General features: G+C 40.1%; 1 protein-coding gene across 2 annotated transcripts in view; it reads right to left on the bottom strand.

Moving 5' to 3' along the window:
- Window positions 1–542: 542 nt before the first annotated feature.
- The window catches only part of GRK6 (G protein-coupled receptor kinase 6), a 40035-nt gene continuing 18759 nt past the window's right edge, over window positions 543–21818 (bottom strand). For both annotated transcript variants that reach the window (XM_075856481.1, XM_075856482.1), the window contains exons 5-16: window positions 18412–18512; window positions 18155–18247; window positions 17680–17743; window positions 13816–13956; window positions 10526–10716; window positions 8835–8872; window positions 6263–6352; window positions 5733–5941; window positions 3523–3660; window positions 2805–2942; window positions 2588–2722; window positions 543–988 (exon numbers count right to left, since the gene is read on the bottom strand). In XM_075856481.1, the coding sequence (XP_075712596.1) occupies window positions 938–988; window positions 2588–2722; window positions 2805–2942; window positions 3523–3660; window positions 5733–5941; window positions 6263–6352; window positions 8835–8872; window positions 10526–10716; window positions 13816–13956; window positions 17680–17743; window positions 18155–18247; window positions 18412–18512 (1389 nt within the window). In that variant the 3' untranslated portion in view covers window positions 543–937. The remainder of the gene's footprint in view (window positions 989–2587; window positions 2723–2804; window positions 2943–3522; window positions 3661–5732; window positions 5942–6262; window positions 6353–8834; window positions 8873–10525; window positions 10717–13815; window positions 13957–17679; window positions 17744–18154; window positions 18248–18411; window positions 18513–21818) is intronic.

The raw sequence follows: 21818 nt of genomic DNA, 5'->3' as shown, positions 1-21818 counted from the left end.
AATAATTTCTAGTGTGACCCTAAACAGCAATACATTATTGCCATTAAAATGACACATTACACTGCCTACAAAGTGCATATCATATACTGGAGTACTGAGATCTCAAGCGTTCATGGCACTAAAAAAAGCAAACAGTATTTAGAAAGACCCTTTGTTATATGTAAACGCCTTCAGCACGTCTCCAGCATCTCCCGTCTTGCTCTACGGTTGGTATAGAAACATGGACGTGATCCACACCATTACAGTAACTAGTGTTCCTAGCAGACGATGTGGACACGGATGTGAATTAGTATCCACATAGAGGTCCCAATGACAATAGTGACCCACCAAAGCAGACTAGGAGTATTGTACTGATGCTGGCGTAGACAAACTACGAGTGTTGGGCCAGTAACTTTTTTCGGTGATGTAATTTTTTTTTCCCCCCATGATTTATTTATTTTTTAATCTATAATTACTTCCATATACCACTTCTGGGAGTTCTCGTTTAAGATGTGCCTGGAGGAAAGACATTGCATTCACTAATCTACATATTCCTCTCTACATATTTATATATATATTTATACGTTAAAAAAAATACATTTTCTTCAACAAAATAAAAACATCTCTTAGAACAAAGATAGAAAGAGCGGAGGATAGTTGACATTGTGAGTTTTCCATTAGCCAGTCCTTCCTGAGAGGCCTGAACAGTCCTTTGGCCTATGGCAGCAAGGAAAGGGAGGTATTGAAGGCGGTGAGAGCAAAACATTGAAAATATACATTCCTATATTTATAGATCTTAATTTATACATTACAATAACATATTTAACACATTTTCTTTAGCAGACGATTGAGGCACAATAGAGAGCACTGTGTCGTAATGCCGCTCTGCAAGGAAATTGTGGGCCAATAAGTGTGCAAAAAAAGTGTAAACTTATTCAGTTCTGCTGTCCCACCAGGGCTATAAGCGAGTTGGCTCATCCTCACTGTCACTGCAATTTCCACAACAGTCCTAGAAAGGAAAAAAAAACCAGATATGATGGCTTTGGTAGGAAAGACACACATATGTTGCTGTATTTATCAAATTTCATTTAATTTAAAGTGAATGTCCGCCTTTTACCAACATATTGTTAGATCCAACTGATTCATTTCTTAATGTATCTTTATAGTGCTAGGAGCTTTTTTTCTAATATAGAGCTCCAAATCCACTGCACAAACAAAGTTAAACAATAAAATTCTGATTGTCTGCAGCCACAACAAGGGGAGCTGTTTTATTATCGAATTCAATACATAGAGAGTATGCAGTTAGCTCCCCCTAGTGGTGGCTGCAGACAGCCAGAATTTTATCATGTAAAAGGGTTGTCAAGGATTAGAAAAAAAAAAAAAAAAAAGCACTGAGCTTCATTACTAGACCACACAATTTTCCCCACTACTGGTTGAAGTGTGGATAATGTAACTTGCTTCCACAGGACAAGTATCTGCTTAGCGCTCCATGCAGCGGTTTCTCTTTGCCAAGAATTCCTGAAGCTTCTTTAAATCGAACCACTACTTCAAAAAGGTTGTCTGCTTTGGAGAATGCCTAGATTTTAGAAGGGTCCCTTGATGATAAGATGATCACAAAGTGTCCCCCTGATGGGATCCCCAGCGATCAGCTGTAATCTGTGGTGAAACCTGGCAGTGTTTAGTTTCCCTGTAGCGCCACCACAGAATAAATGAAGCATTATACAGTGGCCATTCAAATTCTATGTTCTGCCTGTATTTCACAGAACAGGACAGGTCCTCCAGGCGGAGATCGCCTCTTTGTAGTTGCTCACCACTATGGCCAAGAGTTGAGGATCCTGAACAGAGGACCCTCCTCTATTAACTAAGAATTCCCTAATAGGGCATATGAAAATGGATTTCTAAACTGGACAAACCCTTCAAACTTCCCACTAGCAATGTTGCACTCGTCTAATGGTAAATCTAAGCTTCCATTATTCTGTACTAGTTGTAAAGAATATCATTCATAATTCTAGGGACAAAATGTAAGTAAAATGAACGGTCAATAACATTCCAGCTCATTCTAAATATTAAGAGTTGAGAATTCCATGTGTTGCATGTTACTCTGCTTAGGCTTCGTTCACATCTGCATTGGGATCCCGTTCTGACGTTCCGTCGGAGCTTTCCGTTAGAACGGGACCCAGAACAGACACAAACTGACGTTTCCATCACCATTGATTTCAATGGTGATGGATCCGGTGCCCATAGTCGACTATGCTACTACTTCTGCCAAAACGATGGGTCCGGTGCACAACAGAGACAAACGGAAACCATGGTCACCGGATCCATCACTATTGAAATCAATGGGGATGGAAACGGAAACCTCTGGTTTCCGTCTGTGTCCGTTTGTGTCTGTTCAGGGTCAAGTTCTGACGGAAAGCTCAGACGAAACGTCAGAACGGGACCCCAACGCAGATGTGAACGAGGCCTTACTATGAGAGGATCTTTTAGTGAGGCTTCTTTCATACTGGCGTTATTACGAATTTACCTCTCATCCATGAGAGGACGAGAGCCTTGATACATTAAACGGAAAGCAACGGTTCCGTTAGAATTACCCTCATTTCCTTGTTACCTTTCTGCTGAAGAATCGTTGTAGAAGCCCCTTTTTTGGTTGTGGGGAAGGAAGACCCCTCCAGTCCAGATCTGGCGGGACAGACCCATCCACCGGAATGTTACTCAGTTCCCTAAAGCAGTCTGTATCTAGCATCTGAAACAGTAGATACATAAAAATGTGTTTAGTTGCATTTTAGCATTGACCTCTTGATATATTGCACTTGCTTACAACCTACCTCATTCTGCCAGGGTATAGGCACACATCCCGTGGCAAACTTGCGATAAAAGTCACTATCTGTTTGCTCAAGCTCCACACCTTTTACTGTTGAGAACTGCTCTATATCCAGAACATCTTTGCAGTAGATTGCCTGGGGCTGAAAGACAGACAAGTTATATTTTCATATAATTCTACAAATTCTTATATAAAAGTATAAAATATCGTAATGTATACTGTAAACATCTGAATAAATCCATTTACTAAATTTTCACTTAAATGTAAGGAAATTGCGTTTACAGGAAATCCATAATACATAGCTACTAACTGAACCCCTTTCTTTATGACCAGGCAGTAAAGGAAACAGTTAGGTAAAATTCCCAGTTACTGCTTTCGGTGTTGGCTGGCCAAAGAATATTATTGTGGTTTTAACCACGGGTATAGGTAGGAATATTGGCAAGCCTGTATCCACCGGTATAGGTAGGAACTTGGGAGAGGGATATATAGTATAGCATTATCCAGTGATGCCCACATGGAGGGCATCATGAAATAGAGCCAGCAAAGACATCTCCCTATGACAGAGAGAGCCAAGGTGCCCCTGCAACAAAGCTAGCTAAGGTCTGACTACAAACAAAATCTAGACAAGGAAGCATAGGGTACCCTGGGGCAAACATAAGGATCTCAACAGTGCTCATCCTTTACAGTTTCCCTAGAGGTTGTAAATTAGAATGAAATCTTACATCTGGTTTGAATGGCGGCTCTAGAATCCCTGCTTCAAGTCTTTTGAAATTTATATGCTTGAAGAGCTCATGCTCTTTCACCTCTTGGGCACCGCCACCACGACTCCCTAATCGTTGCTCAGGGTCTTTACACAATAACTGTGGAAAAAGAGTAAAATAATAAAAAACAACAACTTTTCAGTAGAATACATACTTGTATGGTCCATGGCTTTCGTGTGCTTATAAGGGTCTATTCACACCACGTTTGGTGCGACTGTTCAGCGTATAAGCTGGGAAATACTCCTGCCGCACGTGCTGACTGAGTCCATAGATCCCTATAGACCCGACAAATGGAAAGATTGTCCTTTCGGCATCTACTGGGCAGGTAAACGGCGGTATACCTCTTTTAATTTATACAGTCGGCCAATACAAAAAACCTGCATAGCGCTTGAATGATAACGTGCCACTGTATAGTATACATTCGCATCCCCCTGAAGCTCCACGTTTGTTCCATATGCCAGTATATTTAACATGGAGACGTTTATATACCTGCTATTTACGTGCACTTTGTGTGAATATACCCTAAATTAAGTAAAGCCAACAGCAAAAAGGTGAAATATTTGTTAAATATTTGGCTAAATCTTAACTAGATTTCCTTTCACACGATTCAAGTAATAGAATAATTTGCACGCAGAAAGAACACTTAGGGGGTATTGTTTTTTGTCTAGGTTGTAGAAATAAATGTATGATTATAAGAAGAAGAAAGATATAATAACTCAAACCCGAATCTTCAAGCGCATAGTAACAGAGTATTCTATGTACAATTCCCTTCACCTCGTTGATATAGAGCTCTATAGTTCACTCCACACTGTGATGGCGATAAAAGTCAGGTGGGAACTTTATAAAATGTTTGGCTGTATTTCTATCTGTACTAAATTTCCAATGATCACTGATAATCGTCAACACGATATCGAAGGAAAGTGCTATCTCTATATGAGAAATTAGAAAATGCCTGGATTTCTCCTTTAAAAGGTAATCGGTCAGCAGTTTTGAGGCCTCAAAACCGCTGACGGAGCCATATAGGGGAGGGCATTGTAAACATACCTTCCCTTGGCACTGCGGTCGCAAAAACCCCTAAGGCAGGCACTTAATGTGGACGTGCTCCTAGCTTCATGACACCGCATGATACATGGTATTACTCTGGATTTTTGCTTCAGGATATTCTATTAAATTGTAAATTTTCCAGCAAGGAAAATCCTTCCAGCCATTCATCATTTGACTCAGTATCCGTAAACTCATAACAACAAGATGGGACCAAAACCACTTGGATTGGCTAAAAGGGGTCTCACAGTCTCCTGGCAATAAAATGTAATCATCTCGTAATACAAAGTTATGCTACTTGTTAATATAGTTTGCTTTTCAATTCCTTTATCATTTTAAAGGTCTCTGCTTGCGGTCAGTGAAAAGCACTTGTGTCAGTTGCACATGATCAGAACAGGTTTTCATTCTATGAATGCAAGCTAAATAGTTTCCATTTACTGCTGCAGGCAGAGATCTTAGAAATGATGAGCTGTTGAAACGTAAATGTATTAGAATGTTTTACATCTTGTATTAAACAATGAATAAGCTTTATTTACCTAAAAACACAAAACCTCTTTAAAAAGGACAGACAGACAGACCAGACCAGACCACACACACACACTTCTAATGGTTTATTATTTTTGCAGGTATTTTGTAAACAGAAAAACTGACAATTGGGCGCCATTCATCTCCCTGGATGATAAAGGTTCGTCTTCGAAAGATCGGGTTGATGAGTCAGAAATGAACCAGCCCAAAGTTCAAAAGTTGTTTGGCAATTTAGAACCAGTTACAGAGTTTTATATGGGGATGGCGATACTAAAAACAATGGTTGTTTCCCTTCAGAAACAGCGGCACTTCTGTCTATGGTTCATATCGGGTATGGCAGTTCATTCTATTTATCTGAATGAGGCTGAGCTGCAACATTGTCACTTCCTTTTACTTTTGCTTTCAGATAACAATAACACGAAACCGCAATAATAGACTGTTTTCAATGGAATCATATTGCCTAGTACTTTAACCTAGTTCTTAACACAATGATGAAAGTATGAATAGAATAGTCTTAGAGGCGCACAGAAGGTAGTAGTCAAGAGGTAGAGAATGAATGACAATCAGGTCATTTCGGGGATATGTACTACCTATGATGTACTCACCATAGTACATAGAGACCTTGCTTCTGGAGAAAACTTAGTAGAATACTCTTCTTCGCCCTCCTTAACAAGCCGCTCCACCTCCTCCCGCTTTATCTTTCTCTTCCTTTGTTGGAATGGAGATTGTCCTTCAATCATCTCATACAGCAGACAACCGAGTGCCCACCAGTCTGGGCTGAAGGTGTAGCGCTCGTTCCTCACCACTTCTGGTGCTAATAGAGACAGAAGCGTGATATAGCAATTCTCTATAAGTAAGGGTGTGTTCACATCTGCGTCGGGGTTCCGTTCGTGGGTTCTGTCAGACCTTGTCAGTCAGGGAAACCCATGAACGGAAACCATAACAGAAACATTACAAAACGGAGACAAACTGAAACCATTTGCAATGGAAGCTCTAGCATTGAAATCAATGTTAACGCAAATAGACACTATCGTTTACATTCATGGGTTCCCCTGACGGAAACGACTGACGGAACCCTGACGCTGATGTGAACAGGCACGAATCCTTATCACCATTTTCCAGCATCTTTACTCACCCATATATCCTACAGTGCCTACTCTTCCTTTTATGGTTTCGCTCTCTGGAATGTGCACCGCAAGTCCAAGATCTGAGATCCGTATGTGTCCTCCAATAGCAAGAGACAAAGCATGAATATTAAGGCATTTATCAATTACACAACCTCACTGACCACATACTGTACACACTTCAAGGGCAAATTTATCCAGAATAAACCTTTTGACACAGTGACTGTTTTGGAAATCCGTGATTACCAAAGGACTATGTTCACATGTTCAGGATTTGATGAGGATTTAGGCGCAAATTCTGCATCTAAATCTTCATTAAATCAACTCCCATTCCACATTCAATGCAAGTGTATGAGGTATTTTATACCCCATTCACATGCAGCGGAACACGCAACACAGATTTTTGTCTGTGCCACTAAAAAAAGAAGTGTCACATCTTCATTATTTCCACACGGAAAAGCAGCAGATTAACCCCATAGAATGACAATAGAGCTAACGCACATGCGGATCTGCTGGCACATCGGCGGCAGAAATCAGAGGGTCAGCCTTGTATTTCTGCCATGGATTCTTTGTAAAATACACGTCAGGATAGGGAAATGCTGAACGTGTGAACATAGCCTTAAACATGGCATTAGAAACCCATTACTGAAAAAATACCAACTCGTGACCCATCCAGCGCTTCTGACTATCGACCAGTCTCTAATCTCCCCTTCATCTCCAAACTCCTGGAACGCTTGGTCTACTCTCACCTTATCTGCCATCTCTCTGCTAACTCCATTCTTGACCCCTTACACTCTGGTTTCCGCACTCTACACTCCACAGAAACTGCCCTTACTAAAGTCTCAAACAATCTGTTGGCGGCAAAATCTAACAGTAAATATGGTCTAATGATTCTTCTGCATCTCTCTGCAGCCATTGATACTGTAGACCACAAACTCCTACTTAACATGCTCCACTCTATTGGCCTTATACTCACGGCTCTCTCTTGGTTTTCTTCCTATCTCTCTGACCGCTTGTTCAGTGTGTCATTTGCTGGTTCTACTTCTTCATCTTTTCCCCTTACTATCAGGGTTCCCCAGGGATAAGTCCGCTCCTGTTTTCTCTCTACACAGCCCCTATTGGACAAATCATCAGCAGATTTGGCTTCCAGTACCATCTCTACGCTGATGACACCCAATTATATGCCTCTGCCGATGTCATCACCCCTGCTCTAATACAAAACACCAGTGATTGTCTGTCCGCCATCTTTAACATCATGTCCTCTCTCTATCTGAAACTGAATCTTTCCTTGTGTTCCACCAATCTACTAACCTACCTAAACCTGATGTCTCCATCTCAGTGTGTGGCACTACCATAACTCTTAGGCAGCACATCCGCTGTCTTGGGGCTATGTTTGACTCACATCTTTCCTTTACTGCACAAATTCAATCTCTTGCACGCTCCTGTCAGTTTCACCTCAAAAACATCTCCAGAATCCTCCTTTTTCTTACTATGGAAACAGCCAAAACTCTCATTGTCGCTCTGATTCACTCCCGTCTGGACTACTGTAACTTTTTACTAGTCGGTCTTCTCCTCACTAAACTCTCCCCTCTCCAATATATCCTTAATTCAGCAGCCAGACTGATCTTTCTGACCAACTGCTATACCAATACCACTACCCTCTGCCAGTCACTGCACTGGTTACCCATACTCTTCAGAATTAAATTCAAACTTATTACTCTCACCCACAAAGCTCTCCACGGTGCTGCACCTCCTTACATCTCCTCTGTCATCTCTGTCTACCACCCTATCCGCGCTCTACGTTCAGCCTACGACCTTAGATTAAAATCCTCCATAATCCAAACCTCGCACTCCCATCTTCAAGATATTCATCACGCTGCACCAGTCCTCTGGAATGCGCTACCCCAGACAATCAGATTAATTAAACATGCCCTGAAAACACATCTTTTTAGACAGGCTTGTAACATTCCCTAATCTGACTACTTTCCCTGGCCCCCTTTTACATTAGTCAAGAGAACTTGACCCCTTCATTCAGCAGTATCACCCACACTCCTTGCACCCTAATGCGCTTTATATCTGTCATACACAGATACTGGCTGGTGATCGGCTCATGCAGCTTTAAGAGTCCTACCCCATATGTATAAAAGATGACTGGACCATGTACTCAACAAGCATTTTTACATTTTGTGTCTCCCCCATTTCCTCATAGATCGTAAACTCTTGCGAGAAGGGCCCTCACTCCTCTTGTTTAAATTGTAAATTAGTTTTGTCAATATGTAATCTCTGATATTGTTTGTACGATGTACCCCCTGAATTGTAAAGCGCAGCGGAATATGTCGTATATAAATAAAGATTATTATTATTATTATTAGAGCCCTCAAACTTGCTTAGCACCACACGGAAATTATAGTTACTGGGAATCTAACACAAATTTCATAGGAAATGGTCATTTAAATCAATGTCAGTCTGCTCAGTTATTCTGTCGGAGCTTTTCACTGACATGTCTCTATGGATTGTCAAACTATAAATTTTGAGAGGATTCCCCTTTTAAATTATAGTGCTATATAGTATACTATTTCTTACCATCGTCATCCAGCAAAATATTTTCTGGTTTCAGATCCCTGTATGAAAAGAAATTTCAGCCAGTTGATCCACAAAGTAGTAAGCAAGCAGCAACAAAACAAATGATAATTTATAGGACTAATCTCAAAAATTGTACATAATGTATCAAATTTATATCAATCAACATTTCCAGGTTTTAGTTCTGAAGAAAACATTTTGCATCCAAATATGTTTTTAAGTCCTTATTTACTTTGTTTAATTCACTGTGGCTACTTGTTAATAAAGACATCAGTACGGTTGTTAAATAGTTAATACAGTAGTCTATAGTTTGGAACATCTTAAAGCTAAAGGGGTATCCAAGCCTACAGTATTTTTCACCTATACACAGGATAGGTGAGAAATCTAGACCGGTACAGATATGACCGCTGGGACCCCCACCGATCAACAGAACATGGGACCCTGTTCCTCCCAGCCGCAAGACGGCGGATAGGGGTAGTTTCAATAGGGCGCAGGCCGGGCTTGCGCAATGCTGCTGTATTTAAAGCCAATGGGACCGAAGGACCCCCACTGATCTAGAATTTATCAACTATCCATTGGGTAGATGAAAAATGCGGTAGGCTGGAATGCCCCTTTAAAAGGCTTTGTTAAACAAAAAAAATTTTTTTTTTTAAACCTGCTCTAGAAAAATCCATCCAAAGACCACATCTATTTTTAAAGACATGATCTTTCCACTTGTAAGCAACTGGCATTTATTATATTGAATAATTTGGGATACCATCCGTTCCCAGCACTGTAGGGGTACAATTAAAAATCCCAAAGTTTAGACGTAAAAACATCTACCCCAAAAATGAGCTTTAGAACTTGCAAACCAATTATTAGAAGGCATTCTCATTGAAAAGGTGTCTCCCAAAAAACAGATCTAGGGTCAAAAGGAATATTAATTTTGTACGGTTCAAAAACACTTATGAAAAATATTGCCTCGTAAGAAAATAACTAAAGTAGTATCCCTACGCATTTCATCCTAAAGGACTTTCTTTGGGACAGCTCTATGTGGTGCGATCGCTTCACACCATGTTGCGATCCTGCGGAAACTTTTGATTCTTCCCTGATGACTCCTGGTAGTTACAAGACTTCACTTGTTGCAGAAGTTTCTGCTATCGAAAATATTTTTTATACAGATGAATAGGGGTATTTCTGCAGCATGTGTATCGGGTATATTCACACGTGATTGAAACAAGACAAAAAGAGTCAAATACGACGTATCAAAATACCAAAGAATATAATAACATCTTAAAAACACAGAGAGAGGAATCCATACAAAAAAACTAATACAGGATAGTATTTGACTCTTCAATCATATGTATATAAAGGAGTTGACTATCCGTTATTTGCAGGGGTACTGAACAGTAGTAGTGCCCAGCCCCAACTTACATATGCTTTTGGTAGTATTTCCGATCACTATATTCACATGTGGTAGATTTGTTGCAGAAATTTCTACGACTTTCCCACTCATCACTCTGTGTTTTTAAGATGTGTCATTATATTCTTTAATATATAATTAGTCAACACATTGGTTAAAACAGAATAGGTCAAGTAGCGTTATAAAATATTCCTAATTCTTTCCCCAAAAAAGATCTCCAAACACTGGAAATCATCCATGGACACTGCAGGCTCTCTGTGCTAGTTTATGTGATTCATTGAAACGTATCTACCTGTACACTATTCTCTCTTGATGGAGATCCTGAAGGCCGCAGCAGATCTCTGCAGCATAAAATACCGCTCGTTCCAGATCAAATCCAGCCTCACCCATGTGATAAATGTGAAACTTCAGATCTCCACCATTCATTAGTGTTAGCACCAGACACAGAGCATCTTTCGTCTCATACGCATAGGCTAGACTGACCTGCAGTGGAAATGGGACAGGATAAGTATTCAACTTCTCATTGTTTACATGCAAAAATATGTCAACCTGTTTCTCATATCAAGGAAGTCATTGTTAAATCAGGATGTATAATAACCATGCATAAAAAGTCCAATAATCAACATAAAACTGATATATATGTGTGTGTGTGTGTGTGTATGTGTGTATGTATGTATGTATGTATGTATGTGCATGCGTATGTATGTATGTATATATATATATATATATATATATGTGCGTATGTATATATGTGCATGTGTGTATGTATAGATGTATGTATGTATGTATGTATGTATGTATGTATGTATGTATGTATATATATATATATATAAGCTAGTAAAGTAAAAGCAGCACCGTTCTTCCAGTGTGGGGTGCAAGTCCCTGTTCAGACACACGACCAGTGTCATAAATCCACAGACAAATCCAATACACAGGTCAGCACTCCAAGATAAAGTGTAAAATAAGGATCCTTTATTCACCACAAGCGCGACGTTTCAGCCCTGCTCAATGGGGCCTTTCTCAAGCGATGTATGTATATATATATATATATATATATATATATATATATATATATATATATATATGTATGTATGTATGTATGTATGTATGTATGTATGTATGTATGTATGTATGTATGTATGTATGTATGTATGTATGTATATATATATATATATATATATATATGTATGTATGTATGTATGTATGTATACGTATTGTCAACATTATAAGGACATCTATACTGGTAAAGTCTATAGAATAGAGGTCAATGGACTATAAAGCAGCAGTGCCCTCCATAGACAAATTATTAAATAACAGAATATGGGCAGAGTGAGGACCCCTGGTTAAGTGCTGCGTCCGCTCGATCAGAAGGGAATGGCATATAATAGTGATATGCCACCACTATCTATGCTGGGATAGCCCATTAAGCTAGTTGTAATTGCATTAACTCTTTCACTGCCACTACTTTAATCGCTTGCTGTGACGAGAATATAATGACTATAGCTTTGAGGTCATGATCTTAGCTTTCAAATAATTACCAGGATCAAAGCTTTAAGTGCAAAATTCAGGGGAAACAACACTCATTTGACGTCAGGGAGCAGGATAAAAAAAATTCTAGTTCTAGGGGGGGGGGGGTGTCACATATGCTTGCTTGGGTCTTTTTTTGGGCCACATACATTTTGACAAAACTTTACACTGATGCAAAATTGCATGAATGTGCCAACCAGTGTGAAGTGCTGGGTGCCATTTCCACAATGTGCCAGGGCTTGTGTATGTGAATAGTGTGAAAATACAGAAGTTCACACAAAACGCCATATTTCTGGAGGCCAATACTTTTACAGACACGACAGACAGATGTAGAGCGTGGCTTTCCATGCTCACCCATGCACTATATGAAGCTTCTCTGCTTACATTTACTTGATTTTGGTGAGGAAACGTTTAACTGAATTCATGCTTAAACAAAGAAGCTCCAGAAATAACCAGTAAACATAAAAAAAGTCATACAATTTTGTAATATACATTTCCAATGTTCCTCAAGTTCTCTGCTTGCAGTTGTTTAATAGGAACCTACGTGGTTTACTCCCCCTGGATAAAAAGGACAAACAGGTGCAAGGCTCATTACAAGGCACAGTTCTGATAAATGTACTGTAACGAGCTGTGCATCTCTGTGTCCATTACATTATCAGAACAGATTTATATCCACTGTGAGTAAACAATGAACGTTCTTATTAAATGAAAGGAAGCAGAGATCTTGAAACATGTGAAGAACCAATACAGAAAGTATATTGGAAAAAGTGTATAACTTTTCATTATACAAAAAAACAACATTTGCTGAACCCGTAATACCGCTTTAAAAGAAAGGGAGGTGAAAATATTCCCCCTCTTACAAAGTTAAAAATGTTAAAGGGGTTTTCCCATCAGGGACATTTATGGCATATCCACAGGATATGTCATAAATGTCAGATAGATGCGGATCCCACATCTGGGACCCGCACCTATCTCTAGAACGGGGTCCTCTAAACCCCACTCTACCGCTCTGTGCTCCGGATGAAGGAGGTGATTCCAGACCATGAAGAAGAAAACAGCTTAACTCACTGAGCTACGCGGTTTCTGTAAGTCCCATAGAACTGAATGGTAGTTACGGAAACAGCGTAACTCGCATGCTACACCGTTTCCATAACTGGCATTCACTACTATGGGACTTTTGAAAATAGCGTAGCTCGGCTAGTTTTCTTCTTCATGGTCGGGAATCACCTGCTTCAGCCGGAGCACAGAGCGGTAGAACGGGGTTTAGGAGGCCCGGTTCTAGGGATAGGGACCTGCACCCATCTGACATTTATGGCATATCCTGTGGATATGTCAAATGTCCCTGATGGGAAAACCCTGTTAACACAAAGCTCACTTTAATTTAAATCTAGTTAAATGGTCATTTTAAAGAAAAATACATTATGTATTCTCTAGAACTACCACGCTGACTTTATATTACATACATGAAAATAATATTTGGAAGGCAAAAAAAAAAAAAAAGCAATATTTAAAAAATCTGAAAAAAAGTGTGTCAATGTTACAATACAAGTGGGCAGAAGTACAATTTCAACCAGACCCATTGATATAAAGGGCATAAAATATACAGCCGTGCAATCTCCATAGACAAACATTAGCAATAGAATGGCTGCCTGATATATTTCTTCATTATCAAATGTATTATGCGAACTGTAAATTTTATTTGATATAGTAATAAGGCTCTTGGGTTGGTTCTTATAATCTGGACTGTGCTCCTAAGATCCTGCTCACTTGACGTTTATAGCCTTCCGCCGGACGTATACGCTGGGAGGACTACCGACGTATACCCTTGATGGGAGGCTGAAACATATCCCACTGTATAGGTATACAACGACTGCCAAACCTTCCGGGCAGAGCGCTACTTGAAGCGCTGTGCCTGGGAAAGCTCCTGACGTCACGGTCCATATAATGAGATAACACCTTTAACTTTGTGACCACTTAGGCATAAACCCTAATAACACTTTATTATGTAATATTACCGTTACCCTCCCCTGGACTTACAGATGGATGTGTACTTACTACAAACCTGCTGTTGACTCTCTCTAGGATCTGTTTTTCATTTAATGCCATGGATTCCCCTTTCCTCTTTTTAATACGTTTCTTCTCCAGTTTCTTACAAGCATACATTTTTCCCGTTGCTCGCACTTGGCAGGCACAGACCTGGAGGAAAGACGAAATTTCATTTAGAAAGGCATTTTTATATTTTATATTTATTTAAATGACACATTCACGCAATACACACACATATATATATATATATATATATATATATATATATATATATATATATATATAAATAAAAAAGTTTTCATTCACTGTTTCTGTACATCACAAGTAAGACATGCTGTATTTGGTTGACAATGAGCTGGACACAGTCAGGGCACTATCAAAAGCAGCTAATTTTGCCGCCCGCTATAGTTCCGCTAAATCGGCGACCATATTTTTTGTCACGTTCTCAAAAGTCACGAGTGAAAGGGGAGGGGTTTAGTTGGAGGACGGGGCCTCAGCTGAAAAACGTTTTTTTTTTTACCATAATCTGCCAAAAACTGATGTATGTTATGGCGCACATCTACACCTATTAATAGCATGTGTAGGTTTGAATTTCTGTTGCACAGATGGCCAAACATGCAACAAATTTTGTTAAAAGGTCTGCATCAATAAATTTGCCGCATTTTCTGCCAAAATGGCTGTCTATGCAGGTGCAGAGAAAAAGCTGAGCGGAGTCAACAGAAGACAAAAGGAAAATTGTGCCATATATTAATGATGTGGTAAGCCAACCCATACTGCATCTTGTTCAGCATTACAAATCTTATTTCTTGAAAGGGAGGCATTAATTTCTGCCCCCAAAATACGCACTCATTCCATAACATGCGAACGTGTACACTGCATAAAGGAGTACATCCCTGTGAACATAAAAATATTTTTCTATTTCCATGTGATCACCATTACAATTCAAGGAAGCAAGATAAAGTTCTAATTTATTGAACATATACTTAAAAATTTAGAAAGATATGTCATTAAAGTGCTTATATGGGGAGCGAAAAGTATTAGCAGTGTACTCATTTCAGTATGGGAGTACATTTGCTAATATACATTCTGGTCCCCCGCCGCATTGATTATGAGATTTGAATAATTTTTACAGCGCTGGCGGGGGACCGGAAAGTCTAGTGGCACAGTCTTGTCATGACGACACGTCATTATGTGACCGGCCCCGCTGTGATCTATGTAATCGCTGTAGAAGTAGCAGTAGTACAGCGATTACATACAGTACAGCCGGGCCTGTCACATGACGACGAGTCATGTCATTATGAAGGAACACTGCCACTAGACTTCCGGTCCCCCTCCAGCACTGTAAAAAAATCGATTAAAATCTCATAAATCAGCACGAAAGGAGACCAGAATGTATATTAGCAAATGTACTCACATACTGCGGAGAGTAAACTGCTAATACTTTTCGCACTACAAAAGAGAGTCGTGGCCTGACTAGGAGGCGTGAGGACCCATGGTTCCAGGCTCCGGGAACAATCTCCTGTAAAAGCTCCTTTCTCCTGCTGCATTCACTACCGATTTTGCTGCCTACCGTGGGAAACAGCCATGAGACCTACTCTGCTTATCCCTTGCAGCCATGAACTGCGCAAATAACTGTGATAAGGATAGTAAAGGCAGAGACTATATGATGCCTGTGAAGCAACATGGTGCCCAGCCTCAAATAAGCTCTGTGCTGTAGAGGCCTGACTTGAAAACTTTGCACATATATCTGCTGCCTCCTCCATTGTCTTGTCGGACAGAGAGAATGATGGACCTGATGAGGTGCTGCATGATCCAATGCTAGATACCGTCTAGGCAGCTGTCTCTTCCCTACCCGGCCCCCAATGCCACCAAAAGCCATTACCCCTGCTCATGGGTTATGTACTACTCAAGATCCTACACCTACCACCGCAGACCTGGGTGAACCCACCATAAAAAAAAAATGTACGAGCAGCGGTGAACCAAGCACTGATGTCTACGATTTTACATTAATCTGACATGACCCTAAAAAAAAAAGTGAACGACAGCATAAATGTAGTGGACGAGAATGCTCAGAGGATCTAGTTTTCCCAATGAAGCGAGATCTTAAGATACTAGTTAACAATATGGCAACGCTCTTGCACAGGTCTGACGATCTTGAAAACAGACTTTGCAGAAACATCAGACTGGTGGGAGCACGTCAAAGGCCGCAAATCAGGGGATATTTTTTGTGGAGAACTGGCTACTGGTTCCTAACCAAATTTGAGAAAGAAACACTGACTCCACCATTTCCGATAGAACATGCCCGTAGAGTGCCATTTTGACCCCTCCACCAGGGGCTTCACCACGACTCTGCATTCTAAAGGATCTGGACATTATTCCATGAAATGCATGTGATCATGATGATCTCACCATTGACAGCCGTTAAGTGTTCATATTCCCTGATTTCTCTGCAGGAGGTCCAAAAACATTGCGCGCAATTCACATATATCAAGAAGCGGGTACGGATCCTCCATACCCCCTATTCGGTGCTATACCCTGCCAAACTGTGGGTGATAGTGCTGGGCGAGACTAGCATCCTTGAAACCCCTTCCGCTGCACTACATTAGTTGGACACTAATGAACGTAAACTGCACCAAGGCAAGCAAGGATCGAAACTTGAGGTAACAAACGTGTGATCTGTTGAAGAGACTTTCTTCCACCTTCGTTTCACTGTTTGTCTCTGCTCTATTTCCTCAGTGTCATATTTGCCTTAATGAGCCATTCTTGGCACGACCCTGTCTACATATCGTAAGTAATACCCAATCAGCATGAGTAGCTGTAGCTTATAGCTGGATATGATCTATGGATAATGGAATAAATGTTATTTTCTGGACTGTGCGAGGCCCAGGGGATGCATCTAAGACCTACGCCATATCCTCCTCGCTAAAGCAATACCAACCTGCCAAATTCCATAGTAGTGGCCATCTATATCCTGCCACCATATTCAAGCAAGTTACTCAAATGGTTGTGTCAATTGTGGCTGCATCACCCATGGCGCTGACCTTAACTTGTCGCCATATCTAGATTAGTTCCATGATGGCATTATGGAGATAACTGTCCCTCCAACCTCCTCGGCTCGACTGTTGGTGTAGTTTGGTCTGTGTGATTTATGGAGGATTGGAAATCCAGATGCTCGACAATTTTCTTTTAACTCTATTTCTCACAGCTCCTTATCCGAAGTAGATCTTCCTATTGGCACACCTTTGCAGTACAGAAACCACAATGACCCCAGTCACATTTAGATTTTGTGTTTGCATAACAGGTGTCTTTCGTTTTATTTAATAAATAAACATTTATAGGTCTTGTTAAATCACGCTTCCATACTGTTCTTTAATTCTGCTTGTGGTTGTAATAAAGAACTGGTACTAAAAAAATAATTAAAAAAAATGTTGTGGCACGCCGGGGTACGTTTCGAAAGTCGATAAAGCAATGAAATCTTTATTCTCGACTTAAAAACAAAAGGTGTTGTTATTTCACGTGACAACATTACCAAGTTAGCCTAAAAACAAAAAAAAAAAAAAAGTATTCCTTTCTGGATTACACTAGAACTGGTAAAGCAAGTACAACTACTGAGGCTCTGTTCACATCTGTGTCATGGTTTTCGGTTGCAGAACTACGTTGCAGTGCCAACTGACCCCACTGGCTTATAATGGGGTCCATCAGGTTTCGTCATGGGGATGTGCATAATAGCGCTGTATGATGATGGAACTCCCAGACGAAGCATATGATGACAATGTGGACAGAGCACAACAAAATTACATAATTCTTAAAAGGAACTCATCAGGTAGTGACACATGAAGCATAGGAAGTGCACAGCAAAGAGAAGTAACTTACCTCTCCAAAACCCCCTTTCCCAAGAACTCTGTACTGACGAAATGTGTTCTTTGTGACTGGTTCCCTACGAAACATTTATTAATAATGTAACATCAATAAAAAAAATTATATATATATATATATATATATATATATACACACACATATATACATATATACACATATATACACACACACACACATAATTAAATATAGATCTAATATACAACACACACATATATATATATATATATATATATATATATATATATATATATATATATATATATATATATATATAGAGAAAGGCTGCTATAGAACCTAACGGGATCTCACCCAGTCCAAAAAAACTGGAGAAATGTAAAGGAGGACAAAGGAAGAAAAGAAAAAAACCCAACAACCGTTCAGATATAAATAATAAATCGTAATTGTCCTAACACGTCAAAGGGCGAAAGTAAAGAAATGATATATACATTACTATCTCCTCAATGCTCACCTCTCCAGACACTTCCACTGTAAGAAACGGTTGAAATACTGGCTGTCCAGGTAATCGGAGAATGGAGCCATACTAAGGAAGTCATGGACAAGTCTGAAAGAAATGAAATGTTAGGACCACAGGAAGGAGGCGTCACACTTGATCTTCACATGACCATTTTAGATGTTTGTGTCCAACTTGATTTCATGCATCTGTAAATGGTTTCTTTCATGCTAAGAGGTCAATATACTGGGCTTACGTACAAGTTCATAACTTACTTAGAACAGTCTTTAAAAAGTTCTTTGCAGGGATTGTTTTCTAAACTCTCTTTGCAGTTGCTGACCAACTGCTCAGGGACCTCTGTGATATAGTCTTCACTCTGAGAGAAAAAAAGAAACAGTCAGTCATCCGCAGACACTGTGTGGTTAGTAGCGTAAATCGCTGTAATTACATAGGCTTTATATCACTTATTACCGGAGAGAGGACATCTATGTAGAATAGTGTGAGGCTTTGGGAGATGCATATAATGCGGACTAAAACAAATCCAATGATATTACATGAATTGATATAGATCCATACAGCAGGAAAGAAAAAATGGAAAAAAAAATTACAAAAACAAAAAAGGCAATGATCATTTAGGCTAGGTCTAGACCTTGAGATCTCTCACTCAATCTGAGGTCATGTGCTGGCTGCGGGTATAGGAATTCATTATGGCCACAACACAGTTGATCTTCAATTGAACGGAATTAGAAATGTCGCAAAATATTCAGATTTAGAGGTTATAAAGGCGGGGGGGGGGGGGGATTTGAACAACCCACTTGCACCCAGAATTACTTGGCAGAAATCTCGGAGTAGAATGTAATATGGAAAGTTGTCATGTGTTTGTCAACATTACAATCTGCTGACACCCTTGACCCCTTAATATCGAAGGTATTTTAAAACTTAATGAAATGAAAGAGCTATAACTTCTATTTTTGCGTCGACATAGGACTTGTTTTTTGCAGAACAAGTCGTATGTCTTAATAGCACCATCTTGGGGCACATACAATTTATTGATTAACTTTTATTAACTTTTTTGGTGGAGTAATGGAAAAAAAAACAAAAACTGAATTTCGGCATACTTTTTTGCGCCCTAAATTTACGCCGTTTATTTTAAGAGCCATAACCCTGTAGGAGGGCTTTTAGGGAGGCACAAATTTAGGGAGCAAAAAAAGTATGCCGAAATTTCAGGTTTACTTCTGTATTGCAGTGTATTATTGCTTGTCAATGTAAAATTGCCTCTGACATGGCCTAAAAGGCATTCACACAATGAAGCAGCCTTCGTTAGGCCCGCGGCTGCCATAAAACCCCCCCATCTAAAACCACTCAGATGCGGTGGTCGCTATTGACTGCCGCATCTGAGGGGTTAATTGGGCTCACATGACTGGAGACAACGGCTATTGGACTACAATCTTTGTCCTGAAGCCCGATGCGGTTATCAACAGCCTGGGCTTCAGGAGCAGTGTGCCCGATTAGAGGAAAACAGCTTCTGAAGTACTGCCGAGAAGGTTGACGCTTCAGAAGAACTACCCTGAGCGGCTGCCGTAAAGACATTACACGGCGGTCGTTAAGGGGTTAAAGCATACCTAACTTTCAGAATAAGCCGTCATGTGTGTGTACATGAGGAATAACACTATTTCTGGCAATTATATGACTTGTATGTTGTATTTTTTTGCAATTTTCCCTTCTGCTGGCTCTATCGCTAATTCTCAGTTTTCCGTGAGCTAGGGGGCGGAGCCTAACACTGCACCCAGGGAAGAGAAGAGTCCTGCTCTCCTATCTCTCACATACATATATAAATCTGCAGTAGCATGAAAGCGATTATACAGCAGTAATGAGCTGAGAATCCAGCACTGGGGTGAGACAGTAAGTAGCTGAGAATCCAGCACTGGGGTGAGACAGTAAACACTTGGCAGAAGCTGCAGAATGTCTGTCTGTCTTTCTCACTCTACTCCTGCTTCCCCTCCATAGACTCATATAAGCAGTATGTCTGTCTCCTCTCTCTCTCTCTGCTCCTTCGCCCTCCTCGTGCCCCCACTACCCTCTCTATAGACTTCTATGGGAAGGTTGAGAAGAGACAAGAAAGGAGATCCCCACCTTCTGCAGTCAGTCTCCTCTAACTAGGGACAAATTTTACTTGACAACAGGGGATGGACAGCAGATTACTGGACCGAGCGGCAGTAACTTCACACAGAATTTGCATGGATAAAACAACATTTTTTTTTTTTTTTAAAGTTCATAATTTACAAAGTTGATACATATCAGGTAAGCTATTAGATTAGCATAAGTTGCTGGAAAAGTTAGTGTCCATTCAGTTTAATAGTTCGTACAGTTGAAAAAAACATATATGTCTATCAAGTTCAACCAAGGGAGGGGAGAAAGGGAAGGATTGGGAGAAATTATAGAACTTTGTTTTACCCCTATTGATCCAGAGAAAGGTTTTGTTTTTTGTTTTTTTAACATCAGGGGCTCCCTCTAGGAGCGGAATCCCCGGCCAGAGTGTTCTGACAGGGGATTCCGTTCCTAGAGTGAGCTTAGGTGGCGCTATCTACAGGGAGAGTGGCGCTACCTGAAGGTGGGGTGGCACTATCTACAGGGGGGATAGTGCCATCTACAAGGGGGGCTCTATATACAGGTGGTGTGTGGCAGTATATACAGGGGGGGGGGTGGCACTATATACAGGGACACTGTGTGCCACTATGTAGGCACTATCTACAGTGGAAACTGTGGCACTATCTAAAGTGGGCACTGGCACTATCTACAATGGGCAATATGGCACCATCCACAGGGGTATTGCAGCACTGTCTACATGGGCACTGTGGTGTTGGGACAAAAAAAACCCTAATGAAAAAATGAATGACAAATGGCAGTTAAAAACAGCCAGACGGCCGGAAAATGGATTAAAATTTTGAGACACACATGCAAAACAGCCATGAAAAACTGACAGTTGATCCGTTTTCAATGCCTTTTTTTCATGTCTTGTTAATATAACCCTCTTGACTCTCCCCTCACAACGATCCAGGCTGACTGAGAGAAAAGACTAATTGTTACAGAGCTGCAAAAGCGTGTGTATGTATGTATATGTATATATATATATATATATATATATATATAAAAGCATGTTTGATAAAGGTCCTATAGCAGGACGGAAACGTTGCAGCTTGTGCTAGCTTAATAAACCACAATTTTTTTCACTAACACGGAGTGCTGTGGGACTTTCTTCAATATTGATATATGTCCCCTGGATCGGGATTACCTGCTTGCACATGAGACCATCTTGGAATGGCATTGTGAGTGTATATATATATATATATATATATATATATATATATATATATATATATAAAAATAGAAATCTTGCAGCACTCCAATGTGTGAAAAAATGGTGGTTTTATTCAGTCAACAAAACAGCGACGTTTCTGTCTAACAATAGGACCTTTATCATGCTTTTTTCGACATTGTTCAGTCCTTGGATCAGGACGACTTGCTTGGCACCCATACATCCTCGTCTTGTGAGTGCTGCGGTGTTCTATTTTCTTCTCTCTCTCTATATCCATCCATCTATCTATCTATCCATCTACACACACACAAAAGTGCTTTTTTTTTAAAAATTTGTCACTTCTCTGCTCCTAATAACATGGAATTC

The sequence above is a fragment of the Rhinoderma darwinii genome, chromosome 3 (genome assembly GCF_050947455.1).
Source record: "Rhinoderma darwinii isolate aRhiDar2 chromosome 3, aRhiDar2.hap1, whole genome shotgun sequence".
NCBI classification, from domain to species: domain Eukaryota; kingdom Metazoa; phylum Chordata; class Amphibia; order Anura; family Rhinodermatidae; genus Rhinoderma; species Rhinoderma darwinii.
The sequence above is the reverse complement of the archived record's forward strand: the minus strand, read 5'-3'. Positions and strand labels throughout refer to the sequence as shown.